We start from the raw sequence: 20,612 nt of genomic DNA on the forward strand, positions 1-20,612 counted from the left end.
GTTCTCATAACAATTTGCTGCTGTACTTTAAGTAGAGCTTCTCCTCCCCCATGCTGCGTGGTGCACCATGCCAGTGGCTTAGCTGGGTTACAGCAGTCTTGTTCTTGACAGGCAAGCCTTGGAAGCAGCTGTGTGACCGTCTGAGGTTTCTCTTTAGAAATGAATATCCACTCTTCTTTTCCATTTTCCTAGTGGTCTCCGACTTTGTTTTTCCCTTTTCTCTCTTTCTTCATCTTAGCTAATGGATTTTTTGGCATCTCTTTTAATCCCTTGCACTTTTCAGAGGGTCAGTAAGTTAATCCACCCTTGAAATGACTTTGATGAGGAAGGGGAAGCAACGCATTTCTCTTTCCTCAGAACTATAAACCAACTAATCTGAAGAATGAGGCAGAAGGTTTTAGGTCAGTTGAGGGTCTGGCTCAGTATTTGCCTTCAGTACCTCCCCTTTCCTTCCCTTGCCTCTCATGTTCTTTATCAATGGAGTTTGGACAGGCACAGTTGTGTGATAAAATTGCTCCCCAGCCAGTTGTTGCTTGAGCTTCCCGCAGGAGCGGGTATTCGGGCTGTATAGGTCATGTGGAATGAAGTTGAGGAACAGGGTTTTTCTTACGTATTTCTCAATCCTAATTAGTGGCTGTGGTAAAGTGGTAGTTTCCAAAGAGTGACTGGTCATTGTAATCCTGCTGGGATTGGGGGGTGAGCCAGATTGTACTCCTGTTGTCACGGCCCTGGAGCAGCATGCCATTTCCTGATTTACTCTTTCATATAGTGATTCATGGTGAACCTGGGTATTTTGTTTAATACAAATACATATTGCAGCCCTGTCTCCTTGAGTTGGCACATCCTTGTCTACTCCTACTCAGTAGGATTTATAGCTGTCCTTCCTTCCAGCTCCTCCTGTGGGTCAATGACTCTGTCACTGCTGCGCGAATGTCACTGTACAATGTTTTGAATAGTTTCCTAATGAAGAGTTACCAGTAATATGCCAGTTACTTTGGGTTCCCTCCTTTTAATTCTAGGTTGGGATTCTTAGAGAAGACATGGGACTTACTGTCCAGGTACTTCACAGTTGCTTCACTGGGAATTTTCCCTCTCTGGAGAGTCAATATATCAGCAAATGGAGAAATTAGAGAAGTATTCAGGCTTTGGCTACACTAGTTTGTTCTTGCCATGTCTCTGCTGCACCAGCTCTATCTAGGGGGTAGTGCAGGCTGTGAGGTGACTTACACATAGCCTTAGAACTTGACAAAGAATCAAAATGTCTCCTAATCCACAAAACGCGGCGTAGCTGACTATGCTTTTGAAGCAAGGAGGTGTTGGTTCTTTTTCCTTTCTGGAGGTTTTAGTAGTAATAAAATTACATTTGGAGCAAGGGCTCCAAAGAAATCGTATTGTCAAGCAGCTTTGTCAAGAAGGAGGGAGAGCTGGCGGACCAACATTGTATGCTGGAGATGGAGAATGCAAGAGCCATGGGGAGATGGAAATCATGATGGAAAAGGTGGCCCAAGAATTAAGATACCCAGCAGGATGTTGGGTATTGTCATGCTGTTGAAGTCCCTGCTCTGATGGCCTGGTCTGGGTCATTGTCTCTAAAGAACGTTAGTTCTCAAGTGTGTCTGGGTGGCATATCCATGGGGGAAATTATATGCCTGTGTGAAAACAGTTTGTCTTTGTTAGAGATATGAAACTGACCTTTTCCTCTCCTTGCCTCGTTTCCAGTCTCTGTCTGCTGCTGTCTCTTCATACTGTTTCTCTTCCTGTCTGAGCTCACCGGATTCATAGCCACTGAAATGTAAGTAAAAATCACGTTTTCCTTTATTTGAATGAATGTGTATATATGATTTTTTTTACAGCTTTACTCTGTTATCTTGGAAAAATGTGCTTGTAATTTCACTAAGTCAATTAGTTGACTAATAGTTTTTGGATTCCTTTTGGTTGAGTCCAAATTCTTAGTCATTCATTCAGTTTTTTAATTTACTAAAGTATGCTGAAATACTTCTGATTGAGAAAACAGTTCCAGACCTGTTTGATCCTTTATTAGCTGCATACTGGATTTCTATATTGAGCACAGTAGATATTTTTCATGTAATCACAGATCACATCAAAAGCTTCTGACCCTCTTCAGTTCTCTGGTGATCAGGTGTAAGGTAGCGTGAATGCTGAGATCAATGTCAGGCAGATGTAGTTTCATTCTTCCTCCTTAGGCTGTTGATTTCTTGTCCTCATCTGGGATTTGTTTCCCCTCTCCTCCTGAATAGGCACTTTCCTCTGTACTTATTTGATTCAAAGTGACTCTCAAAAACTAGTATATTTTTCATCAGGAATTCCTTATGTTTAAATGTCTGGTGCGTACTGGATGAATCACATGGACTGTGGGGTCCCGTTGCAGATATGATGGGATCTCTGACAAGACGTTTTCTTTTCCCCTCACTCCCCTGTGGATAACATGATTATCACGTTCTGCCAGTCTTCACTGGATGTTTTTGGAGATGCTTTTTGGAAAAGTGAATTGCATAAAATGTGTATGTTTATTAGTTCAATGTTAATAGTACCTTTTTTTGATGTCAGAGCTGAATCTCTGATAAATGCAGATAGCTTTACTCACGCGTGAGTTTAATCTTTCTTTTCACCTGTTGAGCCTTACTTGGAAATTTAGTTGACAGGTCTTGTGCCTGAAGACAGGTTGTCCCAGGTAAGCTCTTTGGGACCTTGCTTTGAGCAAAATGGAAATAATTTCAGCTTTAAAAAAGTTGCTCATGAAACAAGTATTTTAGTTAATCGGATTTTTTTCCTCTTCTCATGCTCCTCCTGCCTTGAAGTAAACTTTTCTTAGTAACTATTAACATAAGTACCTGTGTTTTGGGTTCTAGGAAACGTTCTCCATAATCCTGCTGACGTGCCAGTGAGGTCACTAGACTGTGATGCACAGTTCCTGGATAGTTAGGAAGGGTGGAACTTCTGTCAGACTTCCATGATGATCCAGATAGCAACAGATGTCACTGCTGAGGAAAAAAGCTCTGAAATGCCTTGGGCTCATGCGCCGTACTTTGATTGACCTTGCTTTACGTGGCCTCTGATAACCGTGTGGCTTTTTCATTGTTTTTGTGCAGCTCTAGCTTGGGTCAAGAACATAATTTCAAGAACAATTTTAACCTTGAGTAATGTTTAACCTTAAGACAGTAGTGTAATCTAGCTGTAGCTGATTTTTAATGCCCATTGCACACTTCAGAGATGGTATCGTCAGTTTCTTACTCACTCACTGTTTCTTTGACTTCAGTTCTGTGCTTTTGCTTGTAAAATACAAGGGTCACCTTCTCAACCCCTTTTCTCAGGAGCTGAGTTTTCTTGGTTTTCTTGTTTTAAAAACTAGAGAAAAGCTAAATAAATTGCTTCAAGTAAAATACTTTTTCTTGCTCCCCTCTTAGATCTCATTCTCTCATCTGTGTTGTTTTTTTTCTTTTAGTCAGTGCTTTACTAGAGGAGTTAGTAATATTTACCTAATTTTGATCCAATTATGTGAGTCCACATGCCTTTATGTAGTGGTAGTTTCCTGACTAGAGACTTCTTCCTGAACAGCAAAAGCATATGATTCTCTCAGACCTCTTCATGCTTTTTTCCTTAACAAGATGATGCATTTTCCGCAAAGATATTAGAGGTGCTGTAAGTTCCTGGATGCTTAGCTGACAAGTTTCTCATTAAAACCTCAGAGAGATGGTAAACTGCCTTTCCCAGCAGGAACTGTGTGGGGAGGAGGTGTTTGTAAACAATAAAGCAGTAAAATTTTAGAGAGGATGTCGTGGAAGAGACTGAGAGAAATGAATTCAGGAAACTGATTCGTCATGGACCATCCAACACAATAGCTTGTAGAATATGAAAACCTCCTTCTGATGAGTTACAGGTCATCAAAATCTCTCTTGCTGGGAATAGATCACCCACAGCATTTGTGAATAGGCTCCCCCTTTAACAGTGGAAATACTTCATAAAGTCACATAACAAAGTGCTTCCCAGTTCAGCAACTCCTAAAGTAGAAATAAACTTTTATTTTTCCATTTCTTACTCATTGCTTTCTCTTCTGGGAAGCTTAGTACCTTAAAGGTATTCAAAGATGTTGGTAACCACTCGTGCTTCCCTTTCAAGTGTGTATTACTGGCAGTGTGTTGCAAGGCAGCATAGTCTCATCGTTCAGAATACAGGTGCATAGAATCACAGAACGGTTTGGGTTGGAAGGGACGTTAAAGATCAAGTTCCACCCCCTGCCATGGGCAGGGACACCTCCCCCTAGCCCAGGTTGCTCAAAGCCTCGTCCAGCCTGGCCTTGAACCCCTCCAGGGATGGGGCATCCACAGCTTCCCTGGGCAACCTGGGCCAGTGCCTCACCACCCTCACAGGAAAAAGTTTCTTCCTAATATCTAATCTAAATCTGCTCTCTTTCAGCTTAAAGCTGTTGACCCTTGTCCTATCACTACACTCCCTGATCCAGAGCCCCTCCCCATCTCTCCTGTAGCCCCCTTTCAGTACTGGAAGGCTGCTCTAAGGTCTTCCCGGAGCCTACTCTTCTCCCAGCTGAACAACCCCAACTCTCTCAGCCTGTGCTTGTATGGGAGGTGCTCCAGCCCTCTGATCGTCTTTGTGGCTTTTGAGCCTTGTTTGTCCATGAATCAAATACTTTTTGAAGATATGGAAGATTCCTTATGAGCAAACTATTCAATTCCCTTCCGTTCTTATTGCAAGCTTCAAGTTTCTTTTGTATTATGAATCTCCTCCAAGGGATATCTCTCCCAGCATGAAGTTTCCTAGCATCAGCCAGGATCTGAATGGTTAACTAGAGTGTTCATTTGCATGGGGTGAGCTTTCCTGCTTTGCCAATGCCAGCTATACTATGAGACTGCAGCAGTCTTTCACCTCTTGTGTAATATTTCCCTTAAAGCAGTCATGAGCTTGACAAAAGCTGAATTGCATGGGGATAGCTGCTCATTTTTGATGTCAAGGTGAAATTGAGAGTACTTGGCCTGGTGCCTTACATCAGAGACGTAGCAGGTTTGCTGATGTGGACTCGTGCTTACCTCATAGCCCTATTATGCCGAGTAATTGTGCATGGTGTGTGTGCATCGACAGCCTGCTTCAGGGCAAATCAGCAACCTCAACAGCAGTAGTGCCCACAGGATTAACTGTCTAGCTCTCCCCAATGGGAGGTTGCTTTGGTATCGGCATCTAAAGTGAGAGGTTGGTGTGGTTTGTTGAACTCATGCTGTAACATGAGAAAATGGGCTCTGCTCTGCACTATGCTGACCCCTAATACTTGCTAGCTTCTGCCTGCTTCTTGGAACTTTCTTCTACATTCATATGACTGTAGCAACTTAAATTCCTGGTATTACTAGAAATCTCAGTTTGGTCACTCTTGCCCAACTTCAAAGCTGTTTGTCCTTGACCAGCCCATTGTCTTAGCATTTATAGTCTCAACTGCTAAAGACTTGTCTGGGTGGCAGAAGGCCAAGAAATTACACCCTCATCTTGAGGATAACAGTCATAACACTAAAACCAGATTACCTATGTAGGGAAGACAGTGTGCATCACAGTAGCTATGTCATAACTCGTGTGGGCATTTCTAATGAGCCCTAGGATTGCGTCTGTGCATGGGAGCTTACTTCAGTTCGGAAGCTGAACTAAGACACTGCGCGTTACAGCAGACACGCAGGAAGTTCGCGTGGCACAGGTAACACGCTATAAATGCATATCCTATTTTGCTGCTGACTAGCTTCCTGTGTAGACGAGCCCTGAGTAGGGTAGAAAGCTCCTAGTTTCTCATCTTCTAGATTTATTGCATGACCCTTGCAGGCAGTCTTCTGAGCAGCCATGAAGGAAATCAAAGCTTGGTTCTTAGGTGGGGCTACATCCTTTTCAGGAAAAGCACAGTGAAGGACTCGTGAGGAAAGAGGTTTTTCTTTCTTTGCTCAGCCACAACCCATCATTGCAGTCAAGGGGAGAGTGCATTTAACTCTGGAAATGAAGGATCTTCTTGGTTACTTTTTTTTTCCCCTGTTCAGACTGAGAGTGACTGAAGACTTGGTCCCAAACAAGAACCTAGTTTAACCTGCTCAATTCTGTAAAAGACAGATAAAATAAAGAAGGTCCATGCTCCACATCTGAACGTCTGCAAAATTGACAGTATCAAATACGGTTGTCCCACTGAGCAAATGACTCAAATGGCTGAAGAAATTAAGCTAAAGTGTTAAATGTGGCTGGTATTTCCTGGGCTGGATTGGTGGTAGGCTGAGAGTTGAAAGTAGATTGAGGGCTAGAAATTGCTCAGCATAGCTTTAGCAGCCTTCCTCATTCATCGTGCTGTTATGTTGCAAATCAAGAACGTAGAAATCACCTATCTCTTTTCTAATTAACTCAGATCAGTGCTAGAAGCTAATAGCTGCAAGATGATAATCTTGCAGTTTTATCACCATAATTAGGTCATGAATTATGTTCTGTAGGATCAATAAGAGTTTTCCAAGTATTCCATCATTAAGGAGGAAAGATGTAATTAACTAATGCCTTGCATTGGCAGCCAGGGACGGGGTAGGAGGGTATGAGTGTGATACTTGTGGTATGAATGTAACTGCTCAACAATAATTTGTCTGCCACAGCACACTGTAGAAAGCAACAGACCTTTCCTGGCAATGTTTTCTTTTTCTTTTTTTTTGTTGTAGTAAGAGGCAAAGAACAATCTGAAGTGACAAGTTTGACACTTGGAAGGCTGTCCCCCCCTGCAAGGGCACATGAGTGATGTCCAAATCATTTGTTCATTTAAGGTGACCAAATAATTCGCTGGGGACACCTGCTTGCTTTAATTTTTATGAAAAATGCTTTGACCAGCGTCTGAATACACACAGCCCAGCTCCCGTCCCACAGCCACATCATGTGCAGCACAACGTGACTGTTCATGCAGGCTGCCAGGTACCCCGAATGTGGGAGGAAGGAAAATGCCAGGACCTTCTGAGACCCGCGCTGCTTGTTCACACTGGATTCATTTGCATGCCCAAGACCGATTCTGCAGTGAAACAGAATTGTTATCATACCTGCCTTCAGAGTTCTTTTGTCCCTTAGCTCTTCAAGGTATGGGGAATATGTCTTGTGGCTCTTTACCCATGAACACTTCTCATAGCAGCCGGCAGGGTCAAGCTGCACCTACTGTAAACAGCAGAGTGTGGTCCTGGTGTAACACGAGTTCTTTCTGCTGGAAACTATAACCTCGGAGCATAAGCCATCTGTGCCGGGAGCGCAGTGCTACAACTCATGTGTTCTGACACTACCCTGGAGATGCAACTCCAACTCTACCAGCTCATCCAGTTGTGGCAGATTAAATGCTGGAGCAAACTGGGCCAGCATAGGGAATACAGCCGAGTAGTCAGAGCGGAATGGGAGTTGTAATCCTGCTCTTGCCATGGACTGACCTTGAGATAGACACTTTTCTGTAGAAGGATGTAATACTTAGCTGTCTACCTCTCAGGGGTGCTAAGAAGCTTAATTAATGTTTGCGTAGTAACTTGGAGCTTACCTAATAAACAGTGTTATATATTTGTGAAGTGTTGTTTTGCCGTTTGTCCTAATGTGTGGGTTAAACAGGAAGCAGAAGGTCGTGTCATGATGTCATTTGCAATTTCTGACTCAAATCTGCAGTAGAAAATTTGCTGACCTGCTTGCTGTACCTTTGTATGAGTTGAGAACAAGATAGGTCGTTTGTCCTACATTGGGTCTTCTCTGGTCTGGTCCAACCGAAAAGATGGTAGTGCAGGAATCTCAGCTTCGAATGGTTGTATTTCTGGAGGGTGGTTGATTAGAGCTGAAGTGACAAGTGGAGCCAAGAGAGCTTGCCTGAGAAAGTATTTTGAGAAGCTTTGGGATCTCTCAAGGAAGAATAATTATTCTCCCTCTTAGGCTTAGGGTCCTGGAGACCAGAGAGTGCCTCCTGGGAGTTGGAGGAAAAGGTAAAATGCAGCTTGCTGGAGAAAACGGTTGTATTTTCTGTATGGCTGATGACTGGCTGTCTAGTCATTTGCTGTGAAAGAGGGAAAAAAAGGCTAAAACTTGAAGCAAAGACTAGAACAAGGAGGACAGAGGATGAGGAAGGTGTGTTTAGAGAGCACTGAAGCAGTGTGTGAAACTCTGAAAGGTTGATGCAGTGTGTCTTCTCTTGTACTCAAAGGGCCGCAGGCTCTTCAAATGTTGAGGTGCTGAAGTGTCTAATGTTAGTGGCCAGGACTGCTGGGTGGAAACACATTACTGGGGAAGTTTTGTTTCTGGGGAAACAAAGCTGTTGTGTCATAAATCTAAGTCCAAAAGCATGGGGAACAGGTCTGGCTTTCTTTGGATAAAATGTTAAAGAAATGCTGGGCCCTCTTGCTGCTATTTCCCCCTTTCATTCTCTTTTGCGTGCCATTTGCATGATCTGCGATTTCAGCCAAAGAGTCCCTCCAACTTTTTCTGTGTAATGCTGCAAGTTTGTAAGCAAACAGGATAAGCAAGTGAGAAGCCCAGCAGCAGCGCTCGGGAATGTGAAGTATTTCAGAGTGGCTCTTTCTAGAAGTGAAACAGATTCTTTCTGTGTGGATCACAGCTCCTCCTGTGTGGAGAAACTTTCTTCCCTTTCCTTGAATCTGTGATGGGAGGCCCCGTGGGGGGACAGGTCCACCTCTCACCTGTCCTGTTACCTTCGTTGTGCTTTCGTAGCTCTGCACCTCGCTCCTGCTTTACTGTGCCGCTTTTATTCAAATAGTCCTTAGCAGCAACCAGTAAAATACCAACTCCTACGTGCTTAGGGTCTTCAGAGGAGGTACGTGCATCTTTGGAGTCACAAACCAACTCTATACACTGCCTCCCTGAACAGCCATAGGAACAGCTGCATTTCCAGTGTCCTTCTGCCTGACCAGGGGTTTTCTTTCCCTTGAGACCGTCCCAGGTTCACTGTTGAGCACCGTTACTTCTAGGACACTTTATGTCCCAGGAGGGACAGCTATAAATTAGAGCCAACTTCATTTCTTCCACTAGAGATGTTATCCCTTCAGGGAGGGTTGTTAGCGGTGGTAAATAGTGCTTTTCACAACATCCCAGGATTGTCTGATTAAATAATAGGAAGGCTGTGTGCAATTTAGCTTCTGGGCCCTGGGGAGGAGGATAGCAAGGGAGGCATGAGTGCCCGTTCTCAGCCAGCTCCATCCAAATGTAGGTGGTGGTTCAGGAGGAGATTCTGGAAGGAGTAGCCTTGACCCTGGAAGTTAGTTTTACCTGTGAGGTTTCCAAAATGTCTTTTGGGAGTGAAATTTCTGATTTGTTGAAAATTATGACATTTCTTCTGAAGTTTGCCCCAGGAAGCGTAGCCTGTGGTGTGTTGTCATTGTGTCCTTCGTTCCCAATAGTGAGAGGAACCTCAGTAACAGCAGGTCAGTGCAAAGGCTGCACTTTGGAGCCCCTGAGAAGATACCTCGCTGGATTTGTTGGCTTGGGCCCTTTGTGAGAGCTGATGCTGCCAAGAGGAGTCCGTGGCTGGAGCTGGGAGGGAGAAGCAGGATTCAGCAGGCAGGATGCTCCATGAGAGGTGGCACTGCAGGTCCAAGGGAAGGAAGCACAGACTGTCACGAGCTGTCAGATGTCTAAGGAGTGATAGATAGGGTTATGAAATTGGGACCATGAGTAGGAAAGGGGCAGGGAGCTTCTAGGTAAAGAGGAGGAGGAGGAAGTGGCCGTGAGCCTTGCCCAAGGGACAGGTTGGGAACCGTTGGTCCAGTGACCGGAGTGCAGGACAGGAAACCAATTTCCTTTATCTCCAACTAATGGGCTATGTGACGTGGACAAACTGGCCTACTTCTCTTTGCCTCAGTGATCCAGTCTGCAACCAAGTGACCTCACCGCTTGCCTTCCCACGTAAGAGCTTCCACAGGCTCCCTGTGCACAGCTTATCCTTTGACTTCCACCAGCAACCACTTCCCATTCGCTTGTCGCTGAAAGGCTTACGCGCCTTTGCTCACAGACTGCACCTGACCGCACGTTTTCTGAGAGGTTCAGAACTGGAAATCAGTAAATACAAGGTATTGACCTTCCTAGAGCTTTCCTCCAAAGAGCTGGGGTGGTCAGCTGAGCTGTTGAACCTGAGGCACTTCTCTGCCAGCCCTGGTGCAAATGCTCTTTTTCGCAGTAACATCAGGTTGCCCCAGCACCAGCTGGACGTGGCCCATATCTCAGATGGCACAGAGCTGGGGAGAAACCAGGTGCTGTTATAGAACAGGTTGGCCGGCAACTGGGATCTTGATGGGAGGACTGGGGGAGCACAGAAAGGTGCATTGCTCTGGGGGATTAGTACCTCTCCTGGCTGGAGCTGCTTCACACAACCATATTCGGACATATGACTTAATCCCGCTCGCTACCCAATCTGCTAGTAATAAACACGTAGAAGATTTAATGCATTCTACCCAGGAGAAGAGGGCTCAGCCAAGAAGCTTCTAACTAGGTCACTGATGAGCAATCTTTCCCCTCCCTCTGTGTCATTTTTGTTAATCACTTGAAAAATACATTGAGTAATGATTGCAAGCAACTTGTCAAGCCAATTAAAAACAGAGAAAGGTAGGGCTGTGAAGCAGAAGACAAATGCTGTGCTGGTTTTAAATGAGTGTCTGTAAACCCCACTGACCTGTGAGTAATTACCTCCAAAAAAATTGGCAGCTATGTGTTTCTCAGCGTGAAGACTTGTTTCTTCTGAATCCACAGGGCAAACAGTTCATTATGGTCCAGAGATGTATCACCAGAGCAAAATGACTTTGAATCTCTCCTGTAGCTGCCCTTAGTCTGGTTTGTCTACTAGCACGGACTCTTCAGCAAGGGTTTGTCAAAGGGTTTCACACACTTTGAGCATTAAATAAAAATAATACAGAGCACTTCCTGGTAAAGGTAGTTTATTTTATGTAGCTTGCCTGAACATAAGTTCCCATAGCTTTATAGTCTGTCTGACTGGAAGATAAATTGTCAAATCTTATTTGATGAATCAGAACAGTGTTGGACTTTGAGGGAAAAAGAGCTGCTGGGTAATCTCACCGTCTTCTCGGATCAGTGTGGTGGGTTTCCCTGGAGTGGGTTCTCTAGGACCATTCAGCTAATTCAGCCGTGCTTGCCTTGGCTATTTTTGGTTTATATTTTACATGTCATATTTGCCAACAGAAAATATTTATACTCTTGTATTACTTTTGCTCTATATCTGTATTTTGTCTTCTGTGAAATACGTGCCAGCTCTGTGGGTGCTGTGAAACAACATTACTCTTTGGGAGACTGCTGCATGGTGTGAGAGATCCTGCTGTCCAGGATGTTTCTTCCCATCTGTTCTTGGCTCAAATCCTCTTCTCTGCAATTTTAGTCACTGTTTTTGGTTACCATTCATAGATTGAAATGAGATATTAAGGAAAGAGATACAAGTATGCCATGCTGCCTTCTCTTTCCTCTGCTCTGTCAACTGGGTGGCAGTAACAAAAGGCAATTAGTAATACAAATAAGTTTTCCTGTGGGGTAGTTGAGAGCAGTCTTTCTCTGAAACTGTTTATGAAATAAATTGAAAAACACGTTTCCCTCTTTCCTAAAAGGAGTAACAGCCCAGGTATGCAGAGGGCTAGCACACCAGCCTGCCACCTCTTCAGCATTAAGTTCTTATTTTGTATCACCTCTGGAAACTCAGGTTAGGGAAGGAGGCAGAAAACAGAAATCAGAGCAGGAGTTTTGTTTTCTGCTGGTGCAAGGGACTTGTTTAAAGCCTCCTGCACTTCCCAAGCAAGAAGATAAATTAAATTGCGATTTGCCCCCAGGCAGCAGTGGAGGGCTTTTCCTGCTCTCTGCCTTGTAACTCTGTTGCAGCTGTCATGCAGTCAAACCCCCTGCTTCAAAGTCTCCCTTTTTCCCTTCCCACTGTTGTTCTTTTTCCTGTGGAAAGGAGCTATGTACCTGAAACACACCTGTGTTTTCTGTCCTCCAGAGTTAATGAGCTCTACGTGGATGACCCAGACAAAGACAGTGGAGGTAAAATAGAAGTGAATCTGAACATCAGTTTGCCAAACCTGCATTGTGAATGTGAGTACCCCTTTTCACTTACGGTTTTTCTTTGTCCTTTAAGTAATATTTGAAATAGGCCCAACCTAGTACAGTGGCCCTTCTTCTGTAACAGGGTGGATGGAGATCAAGTAGCTGCAGCCTTTGCCAATACCCCATCGCTTTCTGTTACAGGGCAGGACACCTGTTTTCTTGGACCCTGTGCTCACTCTGCAGCCGGTGTTAGTGGCTGACATCCCTCGATGGTTTCTTTCTAAGTCTTGTTTCCTTTTTCATAGCAACCTTTTTGTGTCTGGGAGCAAGAAACCTGCCAAGTTTCTTTTGTAACTCTGAATGCACCAGCTAGTTGTTGGCTTTTCACAAATCACCTGCCTTGTCCACCTGAAGTTCTTCTGTTTGTGTAATTGAGAGGGCAGTCAGGTGGCAGGATATGAGAAGTCAAATAGGCGGTCTGAAAAATTTGGTTATGAAGTTCTTTCTGAAGAGCTGGTATAACAATTGGTATTTGACAAATGACATATTAGCACAGTTTAGTCAAATGTCAGTGAAAAAGGTGTGGATTTTCTCCCCATAAAAGCAGTGCATGCTTTTCCTGTGCAACCTTCCTGTTATTTCTTTTGTTTTGATTTTTGTCTCCTCCTCTCCCACCCATGCAGTAGTTGGACTAGACATCCAAGATGAAATGGGAAGGCACGAAGTGGGTCATATTGACAACTCGATGAAGATACCTCTCAATAATGGGGATGGCTGCAGGTTTGAGGGCCATTTCAGTATCAACAAGGTAAGTAGAAATAACAGTGGATGCATGTGTGCTGGCTGGGGAAATGTTAACAAGATCCATTTGTAAAATGCTTATGAAAATCTGTGTGTGTCGGTGTCTCTCCTGTAGAGTGTACATTCATGTCCCTAATCAGTGGTAAGGTTAAGTCTCTCAGTGCTGCAGAACAGTGCGGGGAGAGGAGGCTGTGTAGTTAAACTCACAGAGGATGTGTTAGAAGAGGCTTTTTGTTACCATTCTCCAAAACAGGTAATCGAGGTAGCATTGCTTAACAGCAGAGAGCAGCTCTGTGTTGCATCCAGTGCTGTTTCTTTCAGCGCAGCAGCCTAATGTTTAGGGGATGTATGAACTCCCTACAAGTGCCAAATGGCTTCTGTGTTTACTCGTCAGGACTTTTGCACCTCCAAAATGTGATTCACTGTGCAGAGGTCTTTGGCAATGTCTCTGTCCAAGCGCTCTTTTGTTCCGAGAGCCGCAGAATGACAGGAATGTTTCCTACTAGAGGGTGCCAGCGTAACAGAAGCGGTTCCATGCTGAGACGTTTGGAATACATGCACGCGGCCTCTGCGCATGCTTTGTTGGGATGCTCTGCTTCTGTCTCAGAGAATGAAAATCTGGGCCTGGAGGAGGCTCCTCTCTGGGATGGGTGTGTTCAGAATTGAATAATCTTGCTATGTAATGCTGGAGATGACTAGCTGGGGTGGGGGAGGCAGTGGTGGGGCCCACGGATGTCCTCAGAAGGGCACACCCTTTATTCACGCCTCTTCATGTACCACAGGCTACAAAATCCTACTTCCTTCTTTTCCTCCCAGGTCATGTTAAATCGCATCTAAAAATAACAGGCAGAACCTCTTACTGATTCGGTGGCATGGAAAGGATTAGGGACTTAAAAAGAGGACGTTTCTTTCCTCACCTCTAAGCCACCAAGCTTACTGGCAGCTGATAGCCCACAAAACTGGGAAAGGGCTTCTTGAAAGGTAGTTCTTGTTCTGCTGATTCCCAAAGCACAGAGCTGAAATACTTGGGGTTTTGTCCGCTCGATGTGGTGTGTTCTGCTCACCACAGCAACTCAAAAGGGGGTTTCTGTATGTGGCAGTGAGGAGCTCCTTTTGCTGCTTCATCTGTGGAAGACCATTAATTGCATTGTCTCATGCAGTGGTTGGGACTACTGTCAGAGGGAGGGGACCTGACCCAGGACTTCTGGCTCTGAAAACCTGAACGTCTCGTATCTGAGCTGGAAGTCAGTCCCTTGGCAGAAATTGCACAGGCTTCTGTATGAGCTGGTATTTAGAGTGGGACAAGGCTAAGCTTTGAAACTTGACTGAGGGTTGCACTTGGGTGTTCTCAAACCTGAAGAGGGAGGACAAGGTGCGATGATTGTGTGTACTGTTTACTGCAGAGTCTGTCACCCTGTTTACCGAGCTTGTGTATGACACAGCTTATGTCCACACCTGAAAGTGTTCCCTCACTGCTGCTCCTCAAGTCATTTAAATTACCTTTCCTGAAAGCACATGGAACCAGCATGTGGCCTCCGGTGGCCCTGCTGGTGAGATGCCTCTGAAGAGACAATGGGGACCAGTTATATAACCATCCTCCCACTCTTGTCTTAGGCCATGTCAGATTGCTCTTCAGTGTTGCTTCATTTCCCAACCTTTTCTTGCCAGGGAAAAATTCTTACACGCTCCATAACAGTGATTGAGCTGAATCTGCTGAAAGACTTCACAGACGAGAGCTAGTGACCTGAAAAGTATGTGCATGCTAGAGTGATCCCGTCAGAATGACACCAGTGCTCATTTTCTGTCTTGAAATTGAGTCCTTAGGTGAAATTTTAATTTTTCATAACTTTCTATTTCCCTCAGTTTAAAAAATTAAAAGCAGAAAATCCTGTACTTGGAAGGGCTATTGCCAGGGCTAGAAGCTGAAGATCGAGCTTAGTTTGCATGGGAAGCCCCACTGGTTTTGGTGGGGTTTTTTTCTCTTTCTATGTAAAACTCATTCTTATGCACAATCTTCTCAAATGTAAGGTTGCTCATGACCAGTACTACATTAAGAATATATCCACAGCTTTCTTGGGTTGTTCTGCAGCAGTGGTCCCATTTTCAAATATGAGATGTGGGAGTAAAACATTAAGCAACTGTTTGCTGCCTGTCAGAGACATGAATCTTATTTTAATACGGATGAAAGACATAGCCTTAAGTGTTAGGAATCCCTAAAGTTGGGAGTGATCCACTCATCACCTCCTAGTCAGCAGCAGTAGCAACGTGAGGGTGCCAGACTCCGGGGCTGTGGTGTGTAACCGATCTCTGCTCTGTATGCAGTATCGTGGTGTTGGTCAAGTGCAGGACGGTATTTCAAAGCCTTTCTCTGATGTGCCAGAGGTTGTCCGCTGCTAAGTAGATAGAGTCTGCCAGGCTGGATGGATCCAGGTATTTCTGCTTCATATCGCAGAGCCTAGCAATGCCTTGAGGGATAAAACATGAAATCCTGTCTTCCTTGTCTTGACTAATTTTAGGTCCCTGGTAACTTTCACGTGTCAACACACAGTGCCACTGCGCAGCCTCAGAATCCTGACATGACTCATGTCATCCACAAGCTCTCATTTGGGGACAAGTTACAGGTGAGTTCTTTTCCCTGGGTCTAGCGGAAGGAATGCAATGAGAGTGACTTTAATATTAGACCCTTTGGTTTTATGGAAGGGCCATGTGCAGTGTTGGGAGAACATAAGACTGCCTGGGTAAGCAAGCCCATCCCTTGCATTCATGCAGTGTACACTCAGTCCAGAGGAGTTCATAAGCTGTTTACATGCCACCACTTCAGGAAGGAGCAGCGTTCAGTCATAGAGTAACTTTGCTGTTTTCATCTGAAACTGAAAGTGCTTTTGGAAAACTATGTGGCCATCTTCCTGCAGAGAGTAGAAATGAGGATTCATGGCTTTGCAAAATCCGGTGCAGTACTGTTTTCAGAATTAATACAGAAAACAAATATTGACTGTCTTTGCAGAGGAGCAGTGAGTGTCCTAAGGGAGAATGTGTGCTCGCTACTGTCTTTACCATGGCACCAGTCAAGTTATTTTTAATTCACTTCACTGTACTTGTACAGCAGACATCTATTAGTCAAATTTGTTCTATGAAACACAAGTTAGACTTAGAACTGCCAGTTCCCTGCTGGGAAGAAGCTGAATGTGTGCATTTGCCCTGTGGATAGAGTTTCACCAGGTGTTGCAGGTTATGTAATAATTCCCAATTTCTCAATAAGGACAGATTACAGCACTTCTCTAGCCTACTTCCAAGGAGCTAGCATCATAGGTGGGAGTTATATATGTGCACACCCAGTTTGCGACTCACCCTAAACATTGCTTACCTGTAGTCTCTCTGTAATCTTCTTTCTTCAGCACAGACACCTCATTAGTCTGCTGCTTGTACACCCACTTCCAAAACCCTTTTTCATGCTAACAAGTCTAAGCGTTCCTTTGTAGTCTTCTGATTCTGCTCCTGGCTTTTTTTAGGAAATATCTTGTGTGGGAACGCTCAAGTATTAGCATATAAATAAGCTTGGCTTAATGTCTGTAAAGCACACTGAGATTATGAAAAATATTAGGTAAGCGCTAATAGGGAGTTCTGCAGTTTGCGTGGGAAATCAGTGCTCTAAGGTAGCGTTCCCATTGTTGTGTCATGGAGTCTGAGTAATGGAGCTGAAGTGCGAATCAGCATGAATGAGCTGAGAAGCCTGGACAGTTGGGGGCAAAGGAGCAAGCATCTTCAGTTCTGGTGAGAAACCTGTCTAGCAAACATGTAGTTGGCTCTGGATTTGGACAAGTTCTGATTAGTATTTTCAAAGTTCAAAATAACTATTCATCGTCTCCGTACACATGAATGGAGCATGTAGGTGCTGCTGATCCTGTAGGCAAACATGAGTTCAACAGCACAAATTAAAGAAGGTTGTGTTAACTAAGCAGGTGCTACCAAGACTCAGCAAGCAGTGTAGCGAGCCAGCAAGTACGGAGAGCTTTAAATCTATCTAGTTACACCTTTGAATATTTTAGGTTGTCTCCGCCAGCTTTGATGTAATATATGCTCATATTTCTTAAACAGGGTGAGGAGCTTCTCATTCGCTTGTGTCATGTGCTGGGAGTTAGTTCTTTGTAGGTTGTTACCAGCTCTGCCAGAATGATCAACTAAGGTACATGCTGTGTTCTCCAGAAAAACCAGTCTGTTTGAAATAGAGATTTAAATCTCGCCCAACATTGAATGAGCTTCAGTGCTTCAACAGTAGTTCATGCACAGTAGTGGCAGACTTTTTGTAGATTTTTCTTCCCTCACATAGATGAGACCAAAATTAAGACCAATTAGGTTCTCGCATGTCAGGTAACCCAGTATAGAAATAGATGTGGAAAGCAGGAGACTATACGTTTTTAATCATAGAATTCTCTTGAGTGCTAGATCATGGTGTTGAATAATCCTAGTTTTATCCTTGTGAGAGGTCTTGTCTTTTCTCTATGGCTGCAAGGTTGGAAGTTACTTTAACCTGGGGCTGGACTCTGCCTGAGTTGTCCAGTTATGTCTTTGCATATGTTTGTATAGAAGTTAAAGGCCCTGGAAAGCATCTTTTTGAGGTCCATGTTGTCTGACAATAAAGTGTTGGCAGTGTTAAACCACTGACTAGCCTCCTGTACCACTACTCCAGGCACTAAATTTGGCCTTGCTAGTACAGGACAGTCCTGAGAACGTCTGGCTAAATAGGCTTGCTTAGGTTCTCTGCTGCAAAGCAGTTCTGTTACTGTGGCCAAAAGCTTACTCCTTGTTGGAGTCCCTCCAGGTACTTAACAAGGTACAAACAAGTATGTTCCCTCAAGGAACACGCCTGTGCACTTTGTAGAGCAGAGATTAATTAGCAATCTACGGACAGCAAATATTGTAATGGGATTCCAGAATATTCCACAAGGAAAATCATAGTAGATCATCAGACCGGGAGTGATAAATGCCATCTGAGTTGCAAAGAGAAGAGAAGCAAATGTACCAAAGGAGCTGGTGGCACAGAAGCAGGCAGTTGTGGAGATGTTGGGTGGCTTTGTCTGTGTGGAAGCCCTGTAACTCACAGCTTTGCAAACTCAGTGTGTAGAGAGATGCAGAGCAGACAACTTTTACATATAAACAGAGGTGTGGATGCTGGGGAACCAAGGACAGGAACTCAAGTCCAAATATCCAAGTACCTCACAGGGTAGATACAGTTGTTTGCTGAGTAACCACTCAAATATTTACTGTTAGAGTGTTTGAAGTGGACCTGAAAGTCTCTGCCTCAGCTGTGCTATAAGGGACTTACGTCTCAGCTGTATCAAGAATGAAACATAATACTGGAGCCCAGTCCAGGGGCTTCTCTTTCTTCATATGCTTTTTACAACGAGAAAAGAATATGTACAGTCTGGATGTGTAGTTTGGAAATGGTTACTGTTGTGTAAAATATATGAAATGCTGGCAGACCGAAAGGCACTGCGGGAGGTTCAGCTGTTGCTTTTGCTCTGTGCTTGTTACCAGCACCTTGCCAGCTGAACTTAGTGATGATTTTGTCTCTCTAGAATTTAATTTCTCAGGAGAGAAACGGCTTCGGTTGCTTCTTCCTCCAAACCATCGTCCACTCCAGAGCATTCAGAACAGGGAAGCAGCCACTAGGATGAGGCAAATATATCCACGTCCGATCAGTTGTTGAGAGGGTCTGGGAAGGAGATTGCGTTACCCTGTTAGTGAGGTGAAACTCCGTCACACCCATGACCAAATACTTCTTCCAAACTCTTCTTCCCTGTTGTCTGGCTAAGGTTAGGAGTTTCTAGGTTGTGGGGTTATTTGTCCTTTCTGTATAGCTTACTGTACATTATGGAAGTGATGCAACCTCTAACCTACAGCTGCTGCTGTGGGGTTTTCCCTGTCTGGAGAGTTGACAAATTGATTATTCTGTTGATGCACATCAGACTCCAGATCATAGTATGTGGAAGGCATGGGATGGAAATCCTGTTATTCTGGGCAAACAGATACTTGCATGCCTGGGACCAGCTGCAGGAAAAGCTGAATGGATGGCAGTGCTGGCACGTGTCCTTCCCATCTCCAAGGGCATATGTGTGGTGTGAAAGCTGGGCTGATGAGTTAAAGCTGTACAAGCCCAACTGTTCCGACATGAGCTCCCTTTACAGGAGAACTCTTGAGTTTTAACCTGAATATGACTCCCATTTCTTTCCCTTTTCGCCTGATAAATCAATTTTGCAGTTAACTAGGCAAAGCTCTTAGGAAATATCTCACAATGACATTTCACAACTGCCCTCTTCCAACTGCAATTCCTTTAGCTTTGGAGTGGTTTTGGAGTTTCATCTTGTAAGACGTTGTGAAATCAAGTTTTTTACTTGGAACCAACCTCTGTGGTGATGGTCAGTGAAAGATATTTCAAGTCATCTTTTACTGGGTTGAGGCTTTGTTTTCGGAAAGGTTGAATCAGGCTGATCTCCTTGTTACAGGATAGCACAGGGAAGCAAAGGTCAAGGCTACCAAGTCAGAGCATAATTTGTTCGTACGCCTTTTTGCTTTCCAGGTCCATAACGTTCATGGAGCATTCAATGCCTTGGAGGGAGCAGACAAACTCAGCTCAAATCGTACGTATTCTTGATGATTACAGGTCTTGGACACACTCTGCGGGAGGGGAGACTGAGCCATTCATGCAACGCTTGGGTATTCAGAAGTCTTTAATCTGCCTCTGTAACCAAAATGTTCCAGAAATTGCTGACTGACATTTCCATTTTCTCCAGTACCATAGAGAAGTCTCAGCCCAAAAGGTCCTTTGCAGCCCTTCTGCAACCTGGACATTGTCTTCAGCTCTGTTACGACCAACTCAGATTTAGAGTTTTTTATCCATATCCTATTCCTATAGCTTCCTTTTGCAGCTGTCACCACCACCAGAACTTCTCCTTGTTCTTGTGTTGCAAGTTAGCTCTTGCCAGGGTAGCAAGTTGCAAGTTAGTTCTACCCTGTGGCTGGAAGAATAGACATTTTCATTGCCTCTCTTTGTGACCAGCAACACAAAAATAAATTTCCAATGCGTGCTACGATTCAGCCTAGTTTTTCTCCTTCAAGTGTTCAGTCTTCTGGAGGATATCAGCCTTGTCCGCTTTTTGGGACAAAATTTCTGTGGCTGTTCCTGAAGTTAGACAATTGTGTGCTTTTTCTTTTTCTCTAGGAGCTAAATGTCATTGTGTTACCCTTGCCCAAAGGATCCTGCAAAGAAATCATTTAGAATTCTGTTTTAGAACTGTTTCAGCAGACACAAAAAATGGCACAAGCCATTTAAATAATGAAAAAAATGAATTAATGATTGTTAAGCAGCTGTAGGAGAAAGAAGAGAAAGAAAGGAAGGTGGGTGCACAAGGAATGGGACTACACAGGTTGTGATGACTCAGCTTCAAAAGAAGCTCTAACTTTAGCTAGTTCTTGATTTAACCAGGACAGCTTTTTGTGGCACTGATAAGTCTTAGCATTTATAGCTGCAAGCAGTTAGGAAAGTTCAAGTGATCTAAACTCATCTCTGTGTGTCGTGGTGCTACAGAAGTCTTAGAATGGTGGGCAGGTTTTGGTGTCATCTAAGTACCTTAAAAAGTTTGTACAAAGGACATAAATGTAGGATGGGAAATGGTCACTTTGTCACAGAACCTGCGATAAGGAGGAGGGAGATACCTTTTCTGTGACTTACTTGTTTAGTTGATTTTGCACATTTACTTTGAAATCTT

At 44.1% G+C, this 20,612-nt stretch overlaps 1 protein-coding gene across 1 annotated transcript in view; it reads left to right on the top strand.

The window, feature by feature from the left end:
* ERGIC1 (endoplasmic reticulum-golgi intermediate compartment (ERGIC) 1) overlaps positions 1–20,612 on the top strand; it is a gene marked incomplete at its 5' end in the record, with an annotated part of 36,911 nt that overhangs the window by 6,700 nt on the left and 9,599 nt on the right. The window contains 5 exons of the mRNA XM_010072673.1: positions 1,720–1,792; positions 11,999–12,093; positions 12,729–12,853; positions 15,363–15,467; positions 19,424–19,484. Coding sequence (XP_010070975.1) covers positions 1,720–1,792; positions 11,999–12,093; positions 12,729–12,853; positions 15,363–15,467; positions 19,424–19,484 — 459 coding nt within the window. The remainder of the gene's footprint in view (positions 1–1,719; positions 1,793–11,998; positions 12,094–12,728; positions 12,854–15,362; positions 15,468–19,423; positions 19,485–20,612) is intronic.

Source organism: Pterocles gutturalis, unplaced genomic scaffold, assembly GCF_000699245.1.
Source record: "Pterocles gutturalis isolate BGI_N339 unplaced genomic scaffold, ASM69924v1 scaffold23342, whole genome shotgun sequence".
Lineage (NCBI taxonomy): Eukaryota > Metazoa > Chordata > Aves > Pterocliformes > Pteroclidae > Pterocles > Pterocles gutturalis.